At 45.0% G+C, this 17,926-nt stretch overlaps 1 protein-coding gene and 4 non-coding genes across 8 annotated transcripts in view; 1 reads left to right on the forward strand and 4 right to left on the reverse strand.

Annotated features, from left to right (window-relative positions):
* The first annotated feature begins 5,715 nt into the window (after positions 1–5,715).
* trnap-ugg (transfer RNA proline (anticodon UGG)) lies at positions 5,716–5,787 on the forward strand. Its single transcript has one exon. It is a non-coding gene; the product is annotated as a tRNA-Pro (tRNA).
* Positions 5,788–6,026: 239 nt separating this feature from the next.
* Positions 6,027–6,098, reverse strand: trnap-ugg (transfer RNA proline (anticodon UGG)). Its single transcript has one exon. It is a non-coding gene; the product is annotated as a tRNA-Pro (tRNA).
* Positions 6,099–6,216: 118 nt separating this feature from the next.
* trnap-ugg (transfer RNA proline (anticodon UGG)) lies at positions 6,217–6,288 on the reverse strand. Its single transcript has one exon. It is a non-coding gene; the product is annotated as a tRNA-Pro (tRNA).
* Positions 6,289–6,486: 198 nt separating this feature from the next.
* On the reverse strand, positions 6,487–6,558 carry trnap-ugg (transfer RNA proline (anticodon UGG)). Its single transcript has one exon. It is a non-coding gene; the product is annotated as a tRNA-Pro (tRNA).
* Positions 6,559–10,372: 3,814 nt separating this feature from the next.
* tada3l (transcriptional adaptor 3 (NGG1 homolog, yeast)-like) overlaps positions 10,373–17,926 on the reverse strand; it is a 40,045-nt gene continuing 32,491 nt past the window's right edge. For all 4 annotated transcript variants that reach the window (XM_070895467.1, XM_070895468.1, XM_070895466.1 and 1 more), the window contains exons 7-9: positions 16,549–16,658; positions 15,666–15,851; positions 10,373–12,416 (exon numbers count right to left, since the gene is read on the reverse strand). In XM_070895467.1, coding sequence (XP_070751568.1) covers positions 12,224–12,416; positions 15,666–15,851; positions 16,549–16,658 — 489 coding nt within the window. In that variant the 3' untranslated portion in view covers positions 10,373–12,223. The remainder of the gene's footprint in view (positions 12,417–15,665; positions 15,852–16,548; positions 16,659–17,926) is intronic.

The raw sequence follows: 17,926 nt of genomic DNA on the forward strand, positions 1-17,926 counted from the left end.
TGTCACAGGTGGGACAAATAGTCGTTGAGGGAAGGGGTGGGTGGGACAGATTTGCCGCACGTTCTTTCCGCTGCCTGCGCTTGATCTCTGCACGCTCTCGGTGCTCAGCGCCCTCCCGGATGCACTTCCTCCACTTACGGCGGTCTTTGGCCAGGTGTTAGTGGGGATGTTGCACTTTATCAGGGAGGCTTTGAGGGTGTCCTTGTAAAGTTTCCTCTGCCCACCTTTGGCTCATTTGCCGTGAAGGAGTTCCGAGTTGAGCGCTTGCTTTGGGAGTCTCGTGTCTTGCATGCGAACAGTGTGGCCTGCCTAGAGGAGCTGATCAAGTGTGGTCAGTGCTTCAATGCTGGGGATGTTGGCCTGGTCGAGGACGCTAATGTTGGTGCGTCTGTACTCCCAGGGGATTTGCAGGATCTTGCGGAGACATCATTGCTGGTATTTCTCCAGTGACTTGAAGTGTCTACTGTACATGGTCTACGTCTCTGAGCCATACAGGAAGGCGGGTATTACTACAGCCCTGTAGACCATGAGCTTGATGGTAGATTTGAGGGCCTGGTCTTCGAACACTCTTTTCCTCAGGTGGCCGAAGGCTGCACTGGCGCACTGGAGGCAGTGTTGAATCTCGTCATCAATGTCTGCTGTTCTTGTTGATATGGGAAATGATCCATAAGAACATAAGAATTAGGAACAGGAGTAGGCCATCTAGCCCCTCGAGCCTGCTCCGCCATTCAACAAGATCATGGCTGATCTGGCCGTGGACTCAGATCCACTTACCCGCCCGCTCCCCATAACCCTTAATTCCCTTATTGGTTAAAAATCTATCTATCTGTGATTTGAATACATTCAATGAGCTAGCCTCAACTGCTTCCCTGGGCAGAGAATTCCACAGATTCACAACCCTCTGGGAGAAGAAATTCCTTCTCAACTCGGTTTTAAATGGGCTCCCCCATATTTTGAGGCTGTGCCCCCTAGTTCTAGTCTCCCCGACCAGTGGAAACAACCTCTCTGCCTCTATCTTGTCTATCCCTATCATTATTTTAAATGTTTCTATAAGATCACCCCTCATCCTTCTGAACTCCAACGAGTAAAGACCCAGTCTACTCAATCTATCATCATAAGGTAACCCCCTCATCTCCGGAATCAGCCTAGTGAATCGTCTCTGTACCCCCTCCAAAGCTAATATATCCTTCCTTAAGTAAGGTGACCAAAACTACACGCAGTACTCCAAGTGCGGCCTCACCAATACCCTGTACAGTTGCAGCAGGACCTCCCTGTTTTTGTACTCCATCCCTCTCACAATGAAGGCCAACATTCCATTCGCCTTCCTGATTACCTGCTGCACCTGTAAATTAACTTTTTGGGATTCATGCACAAGGACCCCCAGGTCCCTCTGCACCGCAGCATGTTGTAATTTCTCCCCATTCAAATAATATTCCCTTTTACTGTTTTTTTTTTCCAAGGTGGATGACCTCACATTTTCTGACATTGTATTCCATCTGCCAAACCTTAGCCCATTCGCTTAACCTATCTAAATCTCTTTGCAACCTCTCTGTGTCCTCTACACAACCTGCTTTCCCACTAATCTTTGTGTCATCTGCAAATTTTGTTACACTACACTCTGTCCCCTCTTCCAGGTCATCTATGTATATTGTAAACAGTTGTGGTCCCAGCACCGATCCCTGTGGCACACCACTAACCACCGATTTCCAATCCGAAAAGGACCCATTTATCCCGACTCTCTGCTTTCTGTTAGCCAGCCAATTCTCGATCCATGCTAATACATTTCCTCTGACTCCGCATACCTTTATCTTCTGCAGTAACCTTTTGTGTGGCACCTTATCGAATGCCTTTTGAAAATCTAAATACACCACATCCATCGGGACACCTCTATCCACCATGCTCGTTATATCCTCAAAGAATTCCAGTAAATTAGTTAAACATGATTTCCCCTTCATGAATCCATGTTGCGTCTGCTTGATTGCACTATTCCTATCTAGATGTCCCGCTATTTCTTCCTTAATGATAGCTTCAAGCATTTTCCCCACTACAGATGTTAAACTAACCGGCCTATAGTTACCTGCCTTTTGTCTGCCCCCTTTTTTAAACTGAGGCATTACATTATGGTAGATTATAACGAATGCATCTGCTATAACTTCCGCCATCTCTTTTAATACCCTGGGATGCATTTCATCAGGACCAGGGGACCTGTCTACCTTGAGATCCATTAGCCTGTCCAGCACTACTCCGCTAGTGATAGTGATTGTCTCAAGGTCCTCCCTTCCCACATTCCCGTGACCAGCAATTTTTGGCATGGTTTTTGTGTCTTCCACTGTGAAGACCGAAGCAAAATAATTGTTTAAGGGCTCAGACATGTCCACATTTCCCATTATTAAATCCCCCTTCTCATCTTCTAAGGGACCAACATTTACTTTAGTCACTCTTTTCCGTTTTATATATCGGTAAAAGCTTTTACTATCTGTTTTTATGTTTTGCGCAAGTTTACTTTTGTAATCTATCTTTCCTTTCTTTATTGCTTTCTTAGTCATTCTTTGCTGTCCACCTTGACCAGGGCCCGCCGTGGATCTTGGTGATTTGGGGGCAGTGCCTTACGGATATTTAGTGTAAGGCCCATCCTTTCGTATGCCTCAGTAAATACCTTGACTATGTCCTGGAGTTCAGCCTCTGTATGTGCGCAGACGCAGGCATCGTCCGGATACTGTAGCTCAACGACAGAGGTTGGGGTGGTCTTGGACCTGGCCTGAGACGGCCAAGGTTGAACAGGTTCCCACTAGTTCTGTAGTTTAGTTACACTCCAGCGGGGAGCTTGTTGACTGTGAGGTGGAGCATGGCAGTGAGGAAGATTGAGAAGAGGGTTGGGGCAATGACACAGCCCTGTTTGATCCCAGTCCGGACGTGGATTAGGTCTGTAGTGGATCCATTGGTAAGGATTATGGCCTGCATGTCGTCGTGGAGCAGGCAGAGGATGTTGACGAACTTTTGGGGGCATCCGAAACGGAGGAGGACGCTCCATACATCCTCGCAGTTGACAGTGTCAAAGGCCTTTGTAAGGTCGGTAAGCTCTACTACCCTTTCAGGCAGTGTGTTCCAAATCCCCACCACTCTCTGGATGAAAAAATGGCCCCTTTAAACCTTCTACCAATTACTTTAAATCTATGCCCATTAGTTATTGACCCCTCCACTAAGGGAAATAGCTGCTTCCTATCCTCTAAATAGGACTCTCATAATGATATAAACCTCAATTAGGTATCCTCTCAGCCACCTCTGGTCCAAGAAAACAACCCCAGCCTATCCAATCTTTCCTCATAGCAAAAATTCTCCAATCCAGGCAACATCCTTGTAAATCTCCTCAACAATAACAATAACTTGTATTTATATAGTGCCTTTAACGTAGTAAAACATCCCAAGGTGCTTCACGGAAGTGTTTTAAGACAAAACAAATAAATTTGACACCGAGCCACATACGAAGAAATTACTGCAGATGACCAAAAGCTTGGTCAAAGAGGTAGGTTTTAAGGAGCATCTTAAAGGAGGAAAGCGATGTAGAGAGGTAGAGAGGTTTAGGGAAGGGGTTCCAAAGCTTGGGACCTAGGCAGCTGAAGGTACAGCCACCAATGGTTGAACAGTTATAATCAGGGATGCTCAACAGGGCAGAATTTGAGGAGCGTAGATATCTCGGGAGGTTTTGAGGCTGATGGAGATTATAGAGCTAGGGAGGGGCGAGGCCATGGAGGGATTTGTAAACAAGGATGAAAATGTTTAAATCGACATGTTGCTTAACCGGGAGCCAAAGTAGGTCAGCGAGCACAGGGGTGATGGGTGAGTGGAACTTGGTGCGGGTTAGGACTCGGGCTGCCGAGTTTTGGATGACCTCAAGTTTACATAGGGTAGAATGTGGGAGGCCAGACAGGAGTGCATTGGGATAGTCAAGTCTAGAGGTAACAAAGGCATGGATGAGGGTTTCAGCAGCAGCTGAGGCAGGGGCAGAGATGAGCGATGTTACAGAGGTGAAAATAGGCAGTTTTAGTTATGCCGCTATGTGGCCGGAAGTTCATTTCAGGGTCAAATATGAAACCTATGTTGCGAACAGTCTGGTTCACCCTCAAACAGATAGTAGGGAGAGGGATGGAGTCAGTGGCTAGAGAATGCAGTTTGTGGGCTCTGTACCCTTTCTAGTGCAATCACATCTTTCCTGTAATGCAGTGACCAGAGCTGCACACAATACACTAGCTATGGCCTAACTAGTGTTTTATACAGTTCAAGCATCACCTCCCTGCTGTTGTATTGTATGCCTCAGCTAATAAAGGCAAGCATTCCATATGCCATTTTAACCACCTTATCTACCTGGTCTGCTACCTTCAGGGATCTGTGGACATGCACTCCAAGGTCCCTTTGTTCCTCCACACTTCTCAGTGTCCTACCATTTAATTTCGGCAGCAGTTTGAGGTGTCTACAGTATATGGTCCACGTCTCTGAGCCATACAGGAGGGCGGGTATCACTACAGCCCTGTAGACCATAAGCTTGGTGCCAGATTTGAGGGCCTGATCTTCGAACACTCTTCCTCAGCCAGCTGAAGGCTGCGCTGGCGCACTGGAGGCAGTGTTGAACCTCGTCATCGATGTCTGCTCTTGATGATAATAGGCTCCCGAGGTATGGAAAGTGGACCACCAACAATGTCTCCGCAAGATCCTGCAAATCCCCTGGGAGGACAGACGCACCAACATTAGTGTCCTAGATCAGGCCAACATCTCCAGCATCGAGGCACTGACCACATTCGACCAGCTTCGTTGGGCGGGCCACATTGTTTGCATGCCTGACACAAGACTCCCAAAGTAAGCGCTCTACACGTCAAGTGAGCCCCAGGTGGGCAGAGGAAAAGTTTCAAGGACTCCCTCGAAGCCTCCTTGATAAAATGCAACATCCCCACCAACACCTGACCAAAGACCGCCCTAAGTGGAGGAAGAGCATCCGGGAGGGCATTGAGCACCTCGAGTCTAATCGCCAAGCTCATGCAGATCATTATCATAGGCAGTCCCTCGGAATCGAGGAACACTTGCTTCCACTCTTAAAATGAGTTCTTATGTGGCTGAACAGTCCAATGCGAGAACCACAGTCCCTGTCACAGGTAGGACAGATATCTGTCCCAGCATACAGAAATCAAGCGCAGGCAGCGGAAGGAGCATGCGGCAAACCAGTCCCACCCACCCCTTCCCTCAACGACTATCTGTCCCACCTGTGACAGAGACTGTAATTGCAGTATTGGACTGTACAGTCACCTAAGAGCTCACTTTTAGAGTGGAAGCAAGTCTTCCTTGATTTCGAGGGACTACCTGTTATGATGACCATTTAATGTGTATTCTCGTGCCTTGTTCATCCCCCCACCCACCCCACACACCCCACTTCTCTGGATTGAATTCCATTTGCACTGTTCTGCCCACCTGACCAGTTGATTGATACCTTCCTGCAGTCTGCAGCTTTCTTCTTCATTATTAACCACACAGTCAATTTTTGAATCAATGTCAGTGTGATGAGATTTGCACTGGTCCTCAAATGTGCTGCTGAAGGGGGCGATGTGTGGTTTGCAGGGCATTTGCAGAATGGAAGTCAAGGACAAAAAGTTGGGGGAAAAAAATCATTGAAAAATAGTGGTTCGAAATTGACTTTATGTAAACCTGGTGCTACACTTTGTATACATCGGCTCGTTGGTCTAGGGGTATGATTCTCGCTTTGGGTGCGAGAGGTCCCGGGTTCAAATCCCGGACGAGCCCTATTTTTAATACAAACTCTTTTACCCCTTTTTTTTTTCCACACACTTCAATAGTTGAACTTTTTATTTTGTGCAGCTCTTCACCTAAATAAGCTTTAAATTTGCAAATAATTTAAATCGATGGAGCACAACAAGCTGCAATCCTCAGATAATCCACAAAGGTTCTTAATTAAATTATGCCATGTATTTAATAAATTTATGGCATATCAAAAATGTTGTTACTTTGCGAATTAAAATAAAGGGCTCGTCCGGGATTTGAACCCGGGACCTCTCGCACCCAAAGCGAGAATCATACCCCTAGACCAACGAGCCAACAAATGTATAGTACAGCGCTAGTTTACATGAAGTCAATTTGTAATAAAAATTTTGTCAACTATTCAAGACTGATATTTGTTATCGGGATATTTTCCTTTTGCTATGCGATAAAAGAGGGCTCGTCCGGGATTTGAACCCGGGACCTCTCGCACCCAAAGCGAGAATCATACCCCTAGACCAACGAGCCGATATCTATGATTATAGAACGCTAGTTTACATAAACATAATTATGAGCCATCTATATTTTTTAATTTTGATTTTCTTTCCTTCCAGGTGAATTCCTAAGGGTGCCCAGCAAACCGCTTCCAACATATTTGTCATCAAAACTTCTCAGCTAGATCTGGCATGCTCAACATGTTTCAAGATTGCCTGTTAAATTAAAAGAGGGCTCGTCCGGGATTTGAACCCGGGACCTCTCGCACCCAAAGCGAGAATCATACCCCTAGACCAACGAGCCACATATATATAAAGTTTTTATATGCATTGCAGTCCTGTACAAATATTCTGATCATGAATACACGATTTGTAAAAGTCTCCACAGATCGTTTTATTCCAATACATTTATTTTTCCCCCCCCCTGGCATCAGGATTATTGCAACACAGAGGGCACCGACGAGACAACTTTTCTTGTTTTCTTGTCCTGGCCAACACTTAGCCTTCAATCAACATCACTAAAACAGAATTGTCTGGTCATTATCACATTATAAATCCCCTGGGAGTACAGATGCACCAATGTTAGCGTCCTCGAGCAGGCCAACATTCCCAGCATTGAAACACTGACCACACTTGATCAGCTCCGCTGGGCAGGCCACACTGTTCGCGTGCCAGACACGAGACTCCCAAAGTAAGCGCTCTACTCGGAGCTCCTTCATGGCAAATAAGCCAAAGGTGGCTAGCAGAAACGCTACAAGGACACCCTCAAAGCCTCCCTGATAAAGTGCAACGTCCCACTGACACCTGGGAGTCCCTGGCCAAAGACCGCCCTAAGTAGAGGAAGTGCATCCGGGAGGGCGCTGAGCACCTCGAGTTTCGTCGCCGGGAGCATACAGAAATCAAGCGCAGGCAGCGGAAAGAGCATGCGGCAAACCAGTCCCACCCACCCCTTCCCTCAACGACTATCTGTCCCACCTGTAACAGAGACTGTGGCTCTCATATTGGACTGTACAGCCACCCAGTAACTCATGTTCAGAGTGGAAGCAAGTCTTCCTCGATTCCGAGGGACTGCCTATGATGATGATGATGATGCTGTTTGTGGGATCTTGCTTGTGTGCAAATTGGCTGCCGTGTTTTCTACATTACAACAGTGACTACACTCCAAAAGTACTTCATTGGCTGTAAAGCGCTTTGAGACGTTGGTGGTCATAAAAGCTATATAAATCCAAGTCTTTCTTTCTTTCGCTATTCTCAGTTGTCAGAGAATAGTGCGAAAACAGGAATGAAGGGGGGGAAAGTGCACAGTGATCAGGAGAAAGCAGATTAAAACTCAACTGGAAGGTAAACAGACCAGAAACCCCACTGAGCTGCTTGGAATAAATGCAAGAGCTTGAGGCAAGATGCATCGGCCCAGAAAATGCTGCGCCTTGCAGCATGCCATGTTAATTAGACTTTTTACCTTAGCCCACAGATCGCACTATATTTGTGCTGCAAATTGTTGGAATGTTGAATTGATAGCAGAAGCAGGAAAAGAGGGCACTGTAACCCAGTTGTGTTTGGGAATTGTTGCATTGGTCCTTGAGTCATTAATGAGTGAATGGCTGGGTCAGTGTGAGAAATATACAAACATTCTTAACCCATGAGGCGTAGAACATGCTGCCCTGTGCATCATGAACAGTGGAACTGCTTTCACAGGAACATAGGAACTGGTACACGACAAAAGACTAAGGTCCATCTAGTTCACCTTCTGCCATCCTGGTAGTCACATAAAAAGAAAGACTTGCATTTATACAGCGCCTTTTACGACCACTTGTCGTCCCAAAGCACTTTATGGCCAATTAGATTTTATTTTTTGAAGTGTAGTCACTGTTGTAATGTAGGAAATGCAGTAGCCAACTTGTGCATAGCAAGATCCCTCAAACAGCAATGTGACCAGATAATCTGTTTTAGTGATTTTGATTGAGTGATAAATATTGGCCAGGACACTGGGGATAATTCTCCTGCTACATCAAAATAGTGCCATGGGATCTTTTATCAGCCCCTCAGAGAGCAGACAGGGTCTCGGTTTAATGTCTCATCTGAAAGACGGCACCTCAGACAGTGCAGCACTCTCTCAGCACTGCACTGGAGTGTCAGCCTAGATTTTTGTGCTCAAGTCTCTGGAGTGGGAACTTGAACCCACAACCTGCTGACTCAGAACTTACATGATACAATGCTAATGGAATTGTTGGCGAGCCATAGCAATCAATCTCTATCAATTAGCCCACAACAGACCCAGAAATGACACGAGCAGCATACCAGTGGTGGAGAGCTATGGGAACCATAGGTCCAAAATCATCGTTTTACTTCCATGCTACACTTATCACGTCATGTCTCAAATTACTCATAAACAGTATCCCAAAATGTTATTTTCTGAAAATAATCAATCTAATGTGCATTTCTGAGTGTAGAAACAGCTTTGCGTTCTGAAAATTATAGCCTTCCAACACTAACAGGAGTGTAAAATGGCAAGACTGGCACAAAAATACTGCCAGGACAGGTAAAAAGTGTTTTTAAACCTCTAGGAACAATGTACTACCTGCTGAAGACTCCACAGCCTCTGCCACCTCCTGCGTGATGCCATCACCAAACGCATCTTCTCCTCCCCTCCCCTTTCAGCATTCGAAAGGAACCGTTCTCTCCGTGACACCCTGGTCCACTTCTCAATCACCCCCTCCCCATCCCAAAGTACCTTCCCTTGCAAGCGCAGGAGATGCAATACCTGTCCTTTTACCTACTCCATTCTCACTGCCCAGGGCCCCAAACACTCCTTCCAGGTGAAACAGCACTTTACTTGGACTTGTTTAAATTTAGTACACTGTATCTGCTGCGCAAGATGTGGTCTCCTCTACACTTGGGAAAACAAATGCAGATTGGGTGATCGCTTTGTGGGACACCTCCGTTCAGTCCGCAAGCGTGATCCTGAGCAGCCTATCGCCTCCCCTTTTCCACTCTGACCTCTCTGTTCACGGCCTCCTACACTGTTCCAATGAAGCTTAACGTAAGCTTGAGGAACAGCAACTCATCTTTCGATTAGGCACTTTTTTGTCTTCCAGACTCAACATTGAATTTAACAACTTCAGATCATAAACACTGCCCCCATTTTTTCGGACAGTGGCTGTTGGTAATAATTCTGCTATTCCCATTTACATTTGCTCTCGACCCATCTTTTGTTTCTTTACTTGTCCCATTAGCATCCCCTTTTGCCTTGCACCATCATCCCTTTTGTTATCCTGCCTTCCATCCTATCGCAGACCTTCCCTTTTCTTCTTTCCTCCCTCCCCCCTTTCCCTGCCTCTGCACTTGCTTAAAATCTGTTACATCTCTAACTTTTTCCAGTTCTGATGAAAGATTATTTCCCTGACGCTGCTTGATGTGCTGAGTATTTCCAGCATTGGTTTTATTCCACAACTTCATTGTTCCCTGTCTGGGTTATTCTACTGTGCCCAAATATTTAACCAAGTTGCCTGACTGCTTCTGGAGTTTGGAAATTTAGCATGTAGGGTATTGTTGATGAAGTAGCTCTCTCGGTAATGGTTGGTGTACAGTAATAATCAGTATCAGCAGTGATTTGCATGGAAGCAAAGATTCAATTGCTTGAATCTCTTACCCAAAGCATGTGGCTATCTGACAGAAGAACCAGATGAGACTTACTCAGTATATTTTTAATACATATTATGGGATGGGAGGTGAGTGGCTGATTACCAGTGGTTGTTATTCGAATTCTGATTGGAGTAATTGGGTTATGTGTTGTGCAGTAGAGCAGGTGAGTTATCAGAGACTGATGTTTGCACCAGGCGACTGAAAGGTTCAAAACGCATAAGATGGCAGAAGGTTAAGTTTGAGAGCCTTCTAGTTTGAAAGCCTTCTAGGGGGTGGTTCCTACTTTGGGTGTATGAGGTCCTAAGTTCAAAAGCCAGAAATGCCTTTAACTATTTCAAATCAAAGATAACTGATCCGTGTAGCAGATCACTTTTAGACTCACACACCTCACCTTTGTAAAAATATTGCGATGTTTAAAAGTTATACTAGGTCGCTTATTTCTTACATATTTCACAGAGAAATTGAAATAATCAGTCGACATTTATTGAAAATTCATTACAGTCTCAGTTAATGATCAGTACACTATTGAGGATTTAACATCACTAATGATAAAACTTGCACTGGTTTCATATATAATCCATAAATTAGCAAGAGGACATCTGACTTGGGCTGGGGATTCAGTGACTGATGGTTTCCATTAGAATTCTGATCAATGACTCAGTGAGGGTTGTGCTGAAGGAGTGCGAGTTGTCCGACTAACTGATGATTGGGACAGGCGATTAGAGTTCTTGTGTCACAATATAGAATGGGGATTACCAGAGGGTGTTCAATCACAGCAAGGCTCGATAAGGCTAACTTAAAACAAAATGAAGAGACTGGGTGAGTTTAGGTGTTTGCAAAAAACCTGCAGAATCACTTGACAGTGTTAAAAACTAAATAGCATCAGTGGAGTAAAATTATTGTATTTTTTTCAAAATTCATTTCCACCATCAATTTCTCATTTCTATCAATTCTGCCCCCCCGCCGCCCACTTCTTTCTTGCTCTTTCATAGATACTGATTCATGCTGTGGTATGATTCAAAGTGCATCAGCAGCCCTCATTACCTTATCTATGTGGTCATGCTTCGCCTATGAATGCAGATCGTGGGTTTCAGCAGGCTACTCAACTGGGAGGTGAGGGAGAAGGGGACATTCACAGCTGAAACTGATTCTGTCCCTCACCTCCAACAGGGAATGGAAGGAGGGAGGGACAAGGGCTATCCCTGCTGAACTTGACCCCGTGCCAAGCTGTCCATTTTAAAGTAGATGTCCCATGTGTGAAAAGTGAGTGGAGTGTGCAACTTGACACAAGCATACAACATCAGATACCTTCCCTTAGTACTAAAAAAACTAGCAGAATGGTCACCCCACCCAAACAAAAATGAAAACAAATTTTAAAATGATGTCCACTGATCATGGAAGACATCTGGTGAGTTAGATGAACAGAAGGAGAAAAACTCTGGTTGATACTGGCCGCAGGGCCATTGAACTCAAATGCGCAGCCCGATCACAGCTAAGTTGAACGAACAGCAAACACTGGGGAACGAGCCTGGGATCATCCTGGTCTCTGAAGCCCAGGACACCACGTGGTGTGTTTACCCAATGGGCCACTGGCAGAACATCTGGAACATGTGTAACTCTCGTGATAGCCTGAGGTTGTAAATCAACTCGTACCTACGGTTACACAAACCTGGAGAGATTTTTTTTTCTGTAAAAAGGTTTTTTTTTGATAAAAGTCTTTTGACATTGGAAATTTGCAGCATTTTAATACTTCTTCACAACGCATCACATGGTCCAAATGACAATACAGAAAGATTTGAAATGAGATTAAGAGCCCTGTTTAGGGCAGGGTGGGGGTGGGGGGTAAAAGAGTAGTGCAGGAGGAGGGGGAGGGAAAAAAAAAAATCAGACTTTGGGTCCTAGAGATATCCCCACATATATTTCTATAAAATATTATCGGGGGTGGGGAAGGAAGTGAGGGGAAATCTTTCTCAAAAGCTATAAAGTGTCAGTTGTTAACATCACATTTTGAAGGATTGGCAATGGCACAGCTGCCCAGAAATGCTACTCTATCTGAACACGTGGCAGAAACACGTCATACATACAGTACAAACCCAAACTAGCAAAGCACAACATCCAGATTTCTGAAAGACACACTTGCATCTTTTACATACAAGACTAGCAAGCTTCAACAGAGACAGTCTGCTGCAATGGAATGTCACCAGTTCAAAACGGGCAGGTTTCAGCATCGCTCCTTTTGTCAGTTCAGATGCATACAGCTCGGGAAAGACGGAAATGAAGCCACTTTTTCTAAAGTAACAGAGTCCAGTGTGTTTGCACAGTTGGGCTTAACTGTCCAACAGCTTTAAGATACTCTCTCTCTCCTTCAGTGCCTTCCACGCCTGATCCTTTTCTTTTTTTGTAGGCGTGCGTTTCTTCTGGCGTGCTGCCATGATCTTTCGGAAGGCATCCATGACTTCATTGTCCGCTATTCGCACTCGCTGTCGTAACTCCTGTTTTTTTAACTCCTCTTTGGCAAGTCTGAATTTTAAAAAATTGCAGTCAGTCATTAAGATTAGGAAGGATGGCTGAGGTCCCAATGCTCAATTCCCACCCATCGCTTCACTCAATGGTGTAGGCAGAATTTGTTTCCAAGGTGTTTGGATACACACTTGATGGACCCAGCAAACCTACTTTGAATGGTCTATTTTTCAAATAGGGATTTCATAATATGGCTCAAATAGAAACATCACTTCCATTAATCTAAGAATTCAAATAAAGCAAATTAAAAGAAAAAAAGTCTTGTCTGATCAAAGCTCTAAAGCACAAAGTCCAAGCACCTATTACGTGTCGCTAATCTATCAATAATGTCACTACCTAGCACTGCATTGGGCATTTAGAAACTCAAGTCCAATTAACTGGTCTTCACTTGTTGAATTGCGGGACTGGCTAACTGTGGTAAAACATCTGTCATTGTGTTCTATCAAGTGATCTAAGGCACGTTCTTTTGAAAAAACTCAGAAATTTGGAGGTAAGTTGTCTTGACATCACCCACCCCAGCGACACCACCATTTCCCCTCCCATCAAAGATCATCATCATAGGCAGTGCCTCGAAATCGAGGAAGATTTGCTTCCACTCTAAAAATGAGTTCTTAGGTGACTAAACAGTCCAATACGGGAATTACAGTCTCTGTCACAGGTGGGACAGACAGTCGTTGAAGGAAAGGGTGGGTGGGACTGGTTTGTTGCACGCTCCTTCCGCTGCCTGCTCTGGTTTTCTGCATGCTCTCGGTGACGAGACTCGAGGTGTTCAGCGCCCTCCCAGATGCACTTCCTTCACTTAGGGCGGTCTTTGGCCAGGGACTCCCAAGTGTCGGTGAGGATGTTGCATTTTATCAAGGAGGCTTTGAGGGTGTCCTTGAAACATTTCCTCTGCCCACCTGGGGCTCGCTTGCCGTGTAGGAGTTCCGAGTAGAGCGCTTGCTTTGAGAGTCCTGTGTCAGGCATGCGAGCAATGTAGCCCGCCCAAAAAGAGCTGGTCGAGTGTGGGCAGTGCTTTGATGCTGGGGATTTTGGCCTGATCGAGGACGCTAACGTTGGAACACAATAGCCAGCAGCCAAATGAGAAATGAATACTCAACTATAGATATGATGGAAGCAGAGTTTAGGTGTGTGCTAAATAGGGCAAACCATTTAATTTTAGATTAGAGTGAACTAAAGATTGACTTTAGATTAGCTGCATCTTTAAAAACATTTATTTTTCTTTGTAGCAGAAGAGTAGTCAATGTGTGAAACTCTTCCAATGCAGCCACATTTCAATAGGAATCATATTGTAGTTGGTTTCCCTTAGTGATTCAGAAATTACTCAGAACTCCTACACAGCAAACAAGCCCCAGGTGGGCAGAGGAAACATTTCAACGACACCCTCAAAGCTTCCTTGATAAAGTGCAACATCCCCACCGGCACCTGGGAATCCCTGGCCCACGACCGCCCAAAGTGGAGGAAGAGCATCCAGGAGGGCGCTGAGCACCTCGAGTCCCATCGCCGAGAGCACGTAGAAATCAAGTGCAGACAGCGGAAGGAGCATGCGGCAAATCAGGCTGTCCACTCACCCTTTCCTTCAACCACTGTCTGCCCCACCTGTGACAGAGACTGTAATGCCTGCACTGGACTGTACAGCCACCTGAGAACTCATTTTGAGAGTGGAAGCAAGTCTTCCTCGATTCCGAGGGACTGTCGATGATGATGATTCCTGTCATAAAATTACTTTGTTGCCTAAATTAGTCCCTTTGTGAGATAGCAATTTGTACACTGGGAGAAGCTGACAAAATTCATTATCTTTAATGTCTGGAGCATCAAGTTATTCCTATCAAGATGCCAAAAGCAAAAAGACCAGCATGATCATGAACCCACTGTTCACCTCTTACCTACTGCACATTAGAAGGGACTTGCATCTTAATTGCCAGACCATTGGGAAGAATATTTTTGATCTTCAAATGAGCCTGCTTCAACTATAAAGAAAATACAAGCATACAACTGGCAGGAGTCCTGGTGTCCCTAGTCCTCGCTTAGTGAAGCTTATTCCATGCAAGGTAGCCAGAAGGGAATTCGTGGGGTAATTTCCCATGCAACATTTCAAAAGAGAACATTAACAGATACCAACAAGAAACCTGCTAAGAAGTCAGACCGCCTATTAATTTGGGACAGTTTATGTATTGTGGAAGTCAAGTATTGTACTGCTAGTCTATTTCTGTGTTCTGCCTCTGTAATTAGGTTACTTGTAAATAAATCTGACTTAGGTTTAACCAAAATGCAACATTCAGACATACGATATTTCACACCCTTTGGAGTAGGCAGGGGAGCGCTGTGGGCAGCCCATGTGCTCGCACTATCCCATTCACACAGTAGGTAGCAACCTCGGCAACCTTTTCAGCCCTGAGTTGAGCTTCTTACCCCATATCCTCTCTATCACATAGACTGCCTACTTCCAGCTCTGTCTGCTTCCACCCCTACCCCAGTCCATCTGTTGCTGAAACCCTCATCCACGCCCTGGTCACCTCCAGACTCAATTATTCCAATGCTGCTCTGGCCAGCCTCCCACCCTCCAAACATTTCAGTTCATCCAAAATGCTGTTGCTGGAATCCTATCTCACACAGAGTCCTGCTCATCCTATCCTCACTGACCTACTTGGCTTTCAGTCCTCCAATCCCTCAAATTTAGGATTCCTGTCTTCGTGTTTAAACCCATCAATGGTCTATTCCCTCCCTATCTCTGTAGCCTCCTCCAGTCCTAGAAGCCCCACAAACTCTCCATTCTTGAGCATTCCTCCTTCCATTCATCCCTCCATTGACAGTTGTACCATCAACCACCCAGGACCCATGCACTCAAATTCCCTCCCTAATCCTGGCCACCTCACAACTTTCTTTTCCTCTTTTAAGACCTTTCTTAAAACCCGCCTCTTTGACCAAGCTTTTGTTAACAGCTCTCTTTTAGCCTGCTGTCCATATTTTTCCCCTTACATCTCCGTGAAGCACTGTGGTATTTATCTATGTTAAAGGAACAATTTGAAGGCAAGTTGTAGTTGCTGCTGCAGCTTAGAGTGAATAAGAAATCAGTTTTCTTATGGAACCCAACTTTTGTTGTTGTCACTGGAACACCTTCACCTGAAAATTCGTTAGATTAAATAAAATGTCACTAGGCCATTTTTTTGAAGCAGTGCTGCACATTCTCATTCCACCCTAACCCGGTCACCTGTATCTGGGATTCATAACTCAGCTCTTTCACATTACCTGAGAAGTTCCTGTTTCTTTGCTCGATTGTGTGTGCTGAGGGCTTTCAGCTCTGCCTGACGCTTGCGCAGTTCTGTCAGAACCTCATCCTCGGAGTCTTCAGTAGGACGGTCCTCAGAATCTAGCAGACCCTGAGCAATTAGTTCTTCCTTAATTCGTGCTTCGAGAGACTTTGTGTGAGGAACGCTGCAACCGATACATTGAATATTTTAAATAAAATGCATTACAGAGCAGCCGGCTGACCATCAGGACCAGTGAACAATATTTAGAATGGACACCACAGTAACTGCACAGCTAGAAGAGACCAGATCCAAGAAAGTGGACAACCCGATTAGTGCAAAGTTCAGGAGCACTACTTCTGCTAAAGAGCCTACATACAATATTTATTATATAACTATATAAAATTCCTTTTTTTTCAGCTGCAAGGTCTGTTGACCATCCAACCTTCATGGTTACTGAGCAGACCAAGGGCTAAATGCAGTTGGAAAAAAAAAAAAGAGGAATGGATTCAGTGACACTTTTCCCTTCACACTTCTATGCAGGCGAATGAAACATGTCAAGTCCTGGATCTTCTCAGGCTGCAAACAGGTAGAGTGATCTTTATTCCAAGCTGTTCAGCAAGTCACAGTAATGCCAGCTATATGTGATTAGATTCCTATTATGAATAAAACCCAATACCCTGTAATAGTTTCATACAACGATATATAATCTGATTGGTAGATTCTTCATGTAATAGAGAAACATTCTTCTCTCATTGTCCCAACCTGTTGTGTTGTCTCCCAGGGCATCACACACTAAGAATGCAAAGGAAGTTAGCATCTGCAGTTATTCTGAAATCTCTCTCATCGATAGTTAGTGCAACTCGATGGTCCAGAGAGCTCACCTGAATGCCTTATTCTGACTTCGAGGGGAGGTGCTTGCTCCATCAGTTCCAACGTCTTTCCCAGTCATCTCTGGTATGGGAGAGTCTTCCATGGGTGAAATAATGTTCTCCTGGAAAGGGGGGGGGGAAATTGAAACGCTCAGCAATGAAAGAGATACCAGGCATTAAATTAGACCTTAATGAAGGCAGAAGTCCTTTGACACTAGGGAAAAAATATAGGAAAAAAAACTTCATCTTGTGCAAGGTTTTGAAGAATCACTAATTCAGAATATGATGTGTGGCACAGGCAGTGCAGGGATCAATTTTTTTTCTTTATAAATTATCAGGGTGTTGGGGCTGTCTTGTTTCCTCAATGACCAGGCTGGTTAAAGCATCAGTAGCAGACCAAGAAGGTCCTAGGCTTAAACCAACCTAATACAAAAGCAAAATACTGTGGATGCTGGAATCTGGAATAAAAACAGAAAATGCTGGAAATCTCAGCAGCTCAGGCAGCATCTGTGGAGAGGAAGCAGAATTAACGTTTAGGTCAATGACCCTTCGTCAGAACTGGAGTGTTCAGAAAGAACGGATTCTTAACAAGCACTGAAAGGGAGGGGGACGAAAGAACAAAAGGGAAAGTTTGTGATAGGTTGGAAGACAGGAGAGATGAGAGAGACAAAAGGAATAATGGCCCAAATTCAAATGGTAATGCCAAGAATTAGAAAAACATTAATCAAAATACGGAGCGAATGGCGGGATAATGACCAACTGCCATTAGAGACAAGGAGAAAAAAAGAAACAAGCTCTGCGGGGAGGGGGAGGGAGAAAGGGAGCCAAAGATTGGCAGCGGTTGCGCTCTGAAACTGTTGAACTCGATGTTGAGTCCAGAAGGCTGTAAAATGCCTAAACGAAAGATGAGGTGCTGTTCCTCGAGCTTACGTTGAGCTTTGTAGGAACAGTGTAGGAGACCGAGGACAGAAAGGTCAGAGTGGGAATGGAGTGGAGAATTAAAGTGACAGGCGACCGGAAGCGCAGGGTCACACTTGTGGACTGAATGGAGGTGCTCCGCAAAGCGGTCACCCAATCTCCCCAATGTAGAGGAGACCACATCATGAGCAGTGAATGCAGTATACTAAATTGAAAGAAGTACAAGTAAATCGCTGTTTCACCTAGAAGGAGTATTTGGGAAGGGAGGTGGTGAAAGGGCAGGTGTTGCACCTCCTGCTCTTGACTAATGTCTCTAGAGGGCAGAATTGAGGAGCGCAGACATCTCGGGGGTTTGTGGGGCTGGAGGAGATTACAGAGATAGGGAAGCATGAGGCCATGGAGGGATTTGAAAATAAGGATGAGAATTTTGAAATCGAAGCGTTGCTTAGCCGGAGCCAATGTAGGTCAGCGA

The sequence above is a fragment of the Pristiophorus japonicus genome, chromosome 12 (assembly GCF_044704955.1).
Source record: "Pristiophorus japonicus isolate sPriJap1 chromosome 12, sPriJap1.hap1, whole genome shotgun sequence".
Taxonomy (NCBI): Eukaryota; Metazoa; Chordata; class Chondrichthyes; family Pristiophoridae; genus Pristiophorus; species Pristiophorus japonicus.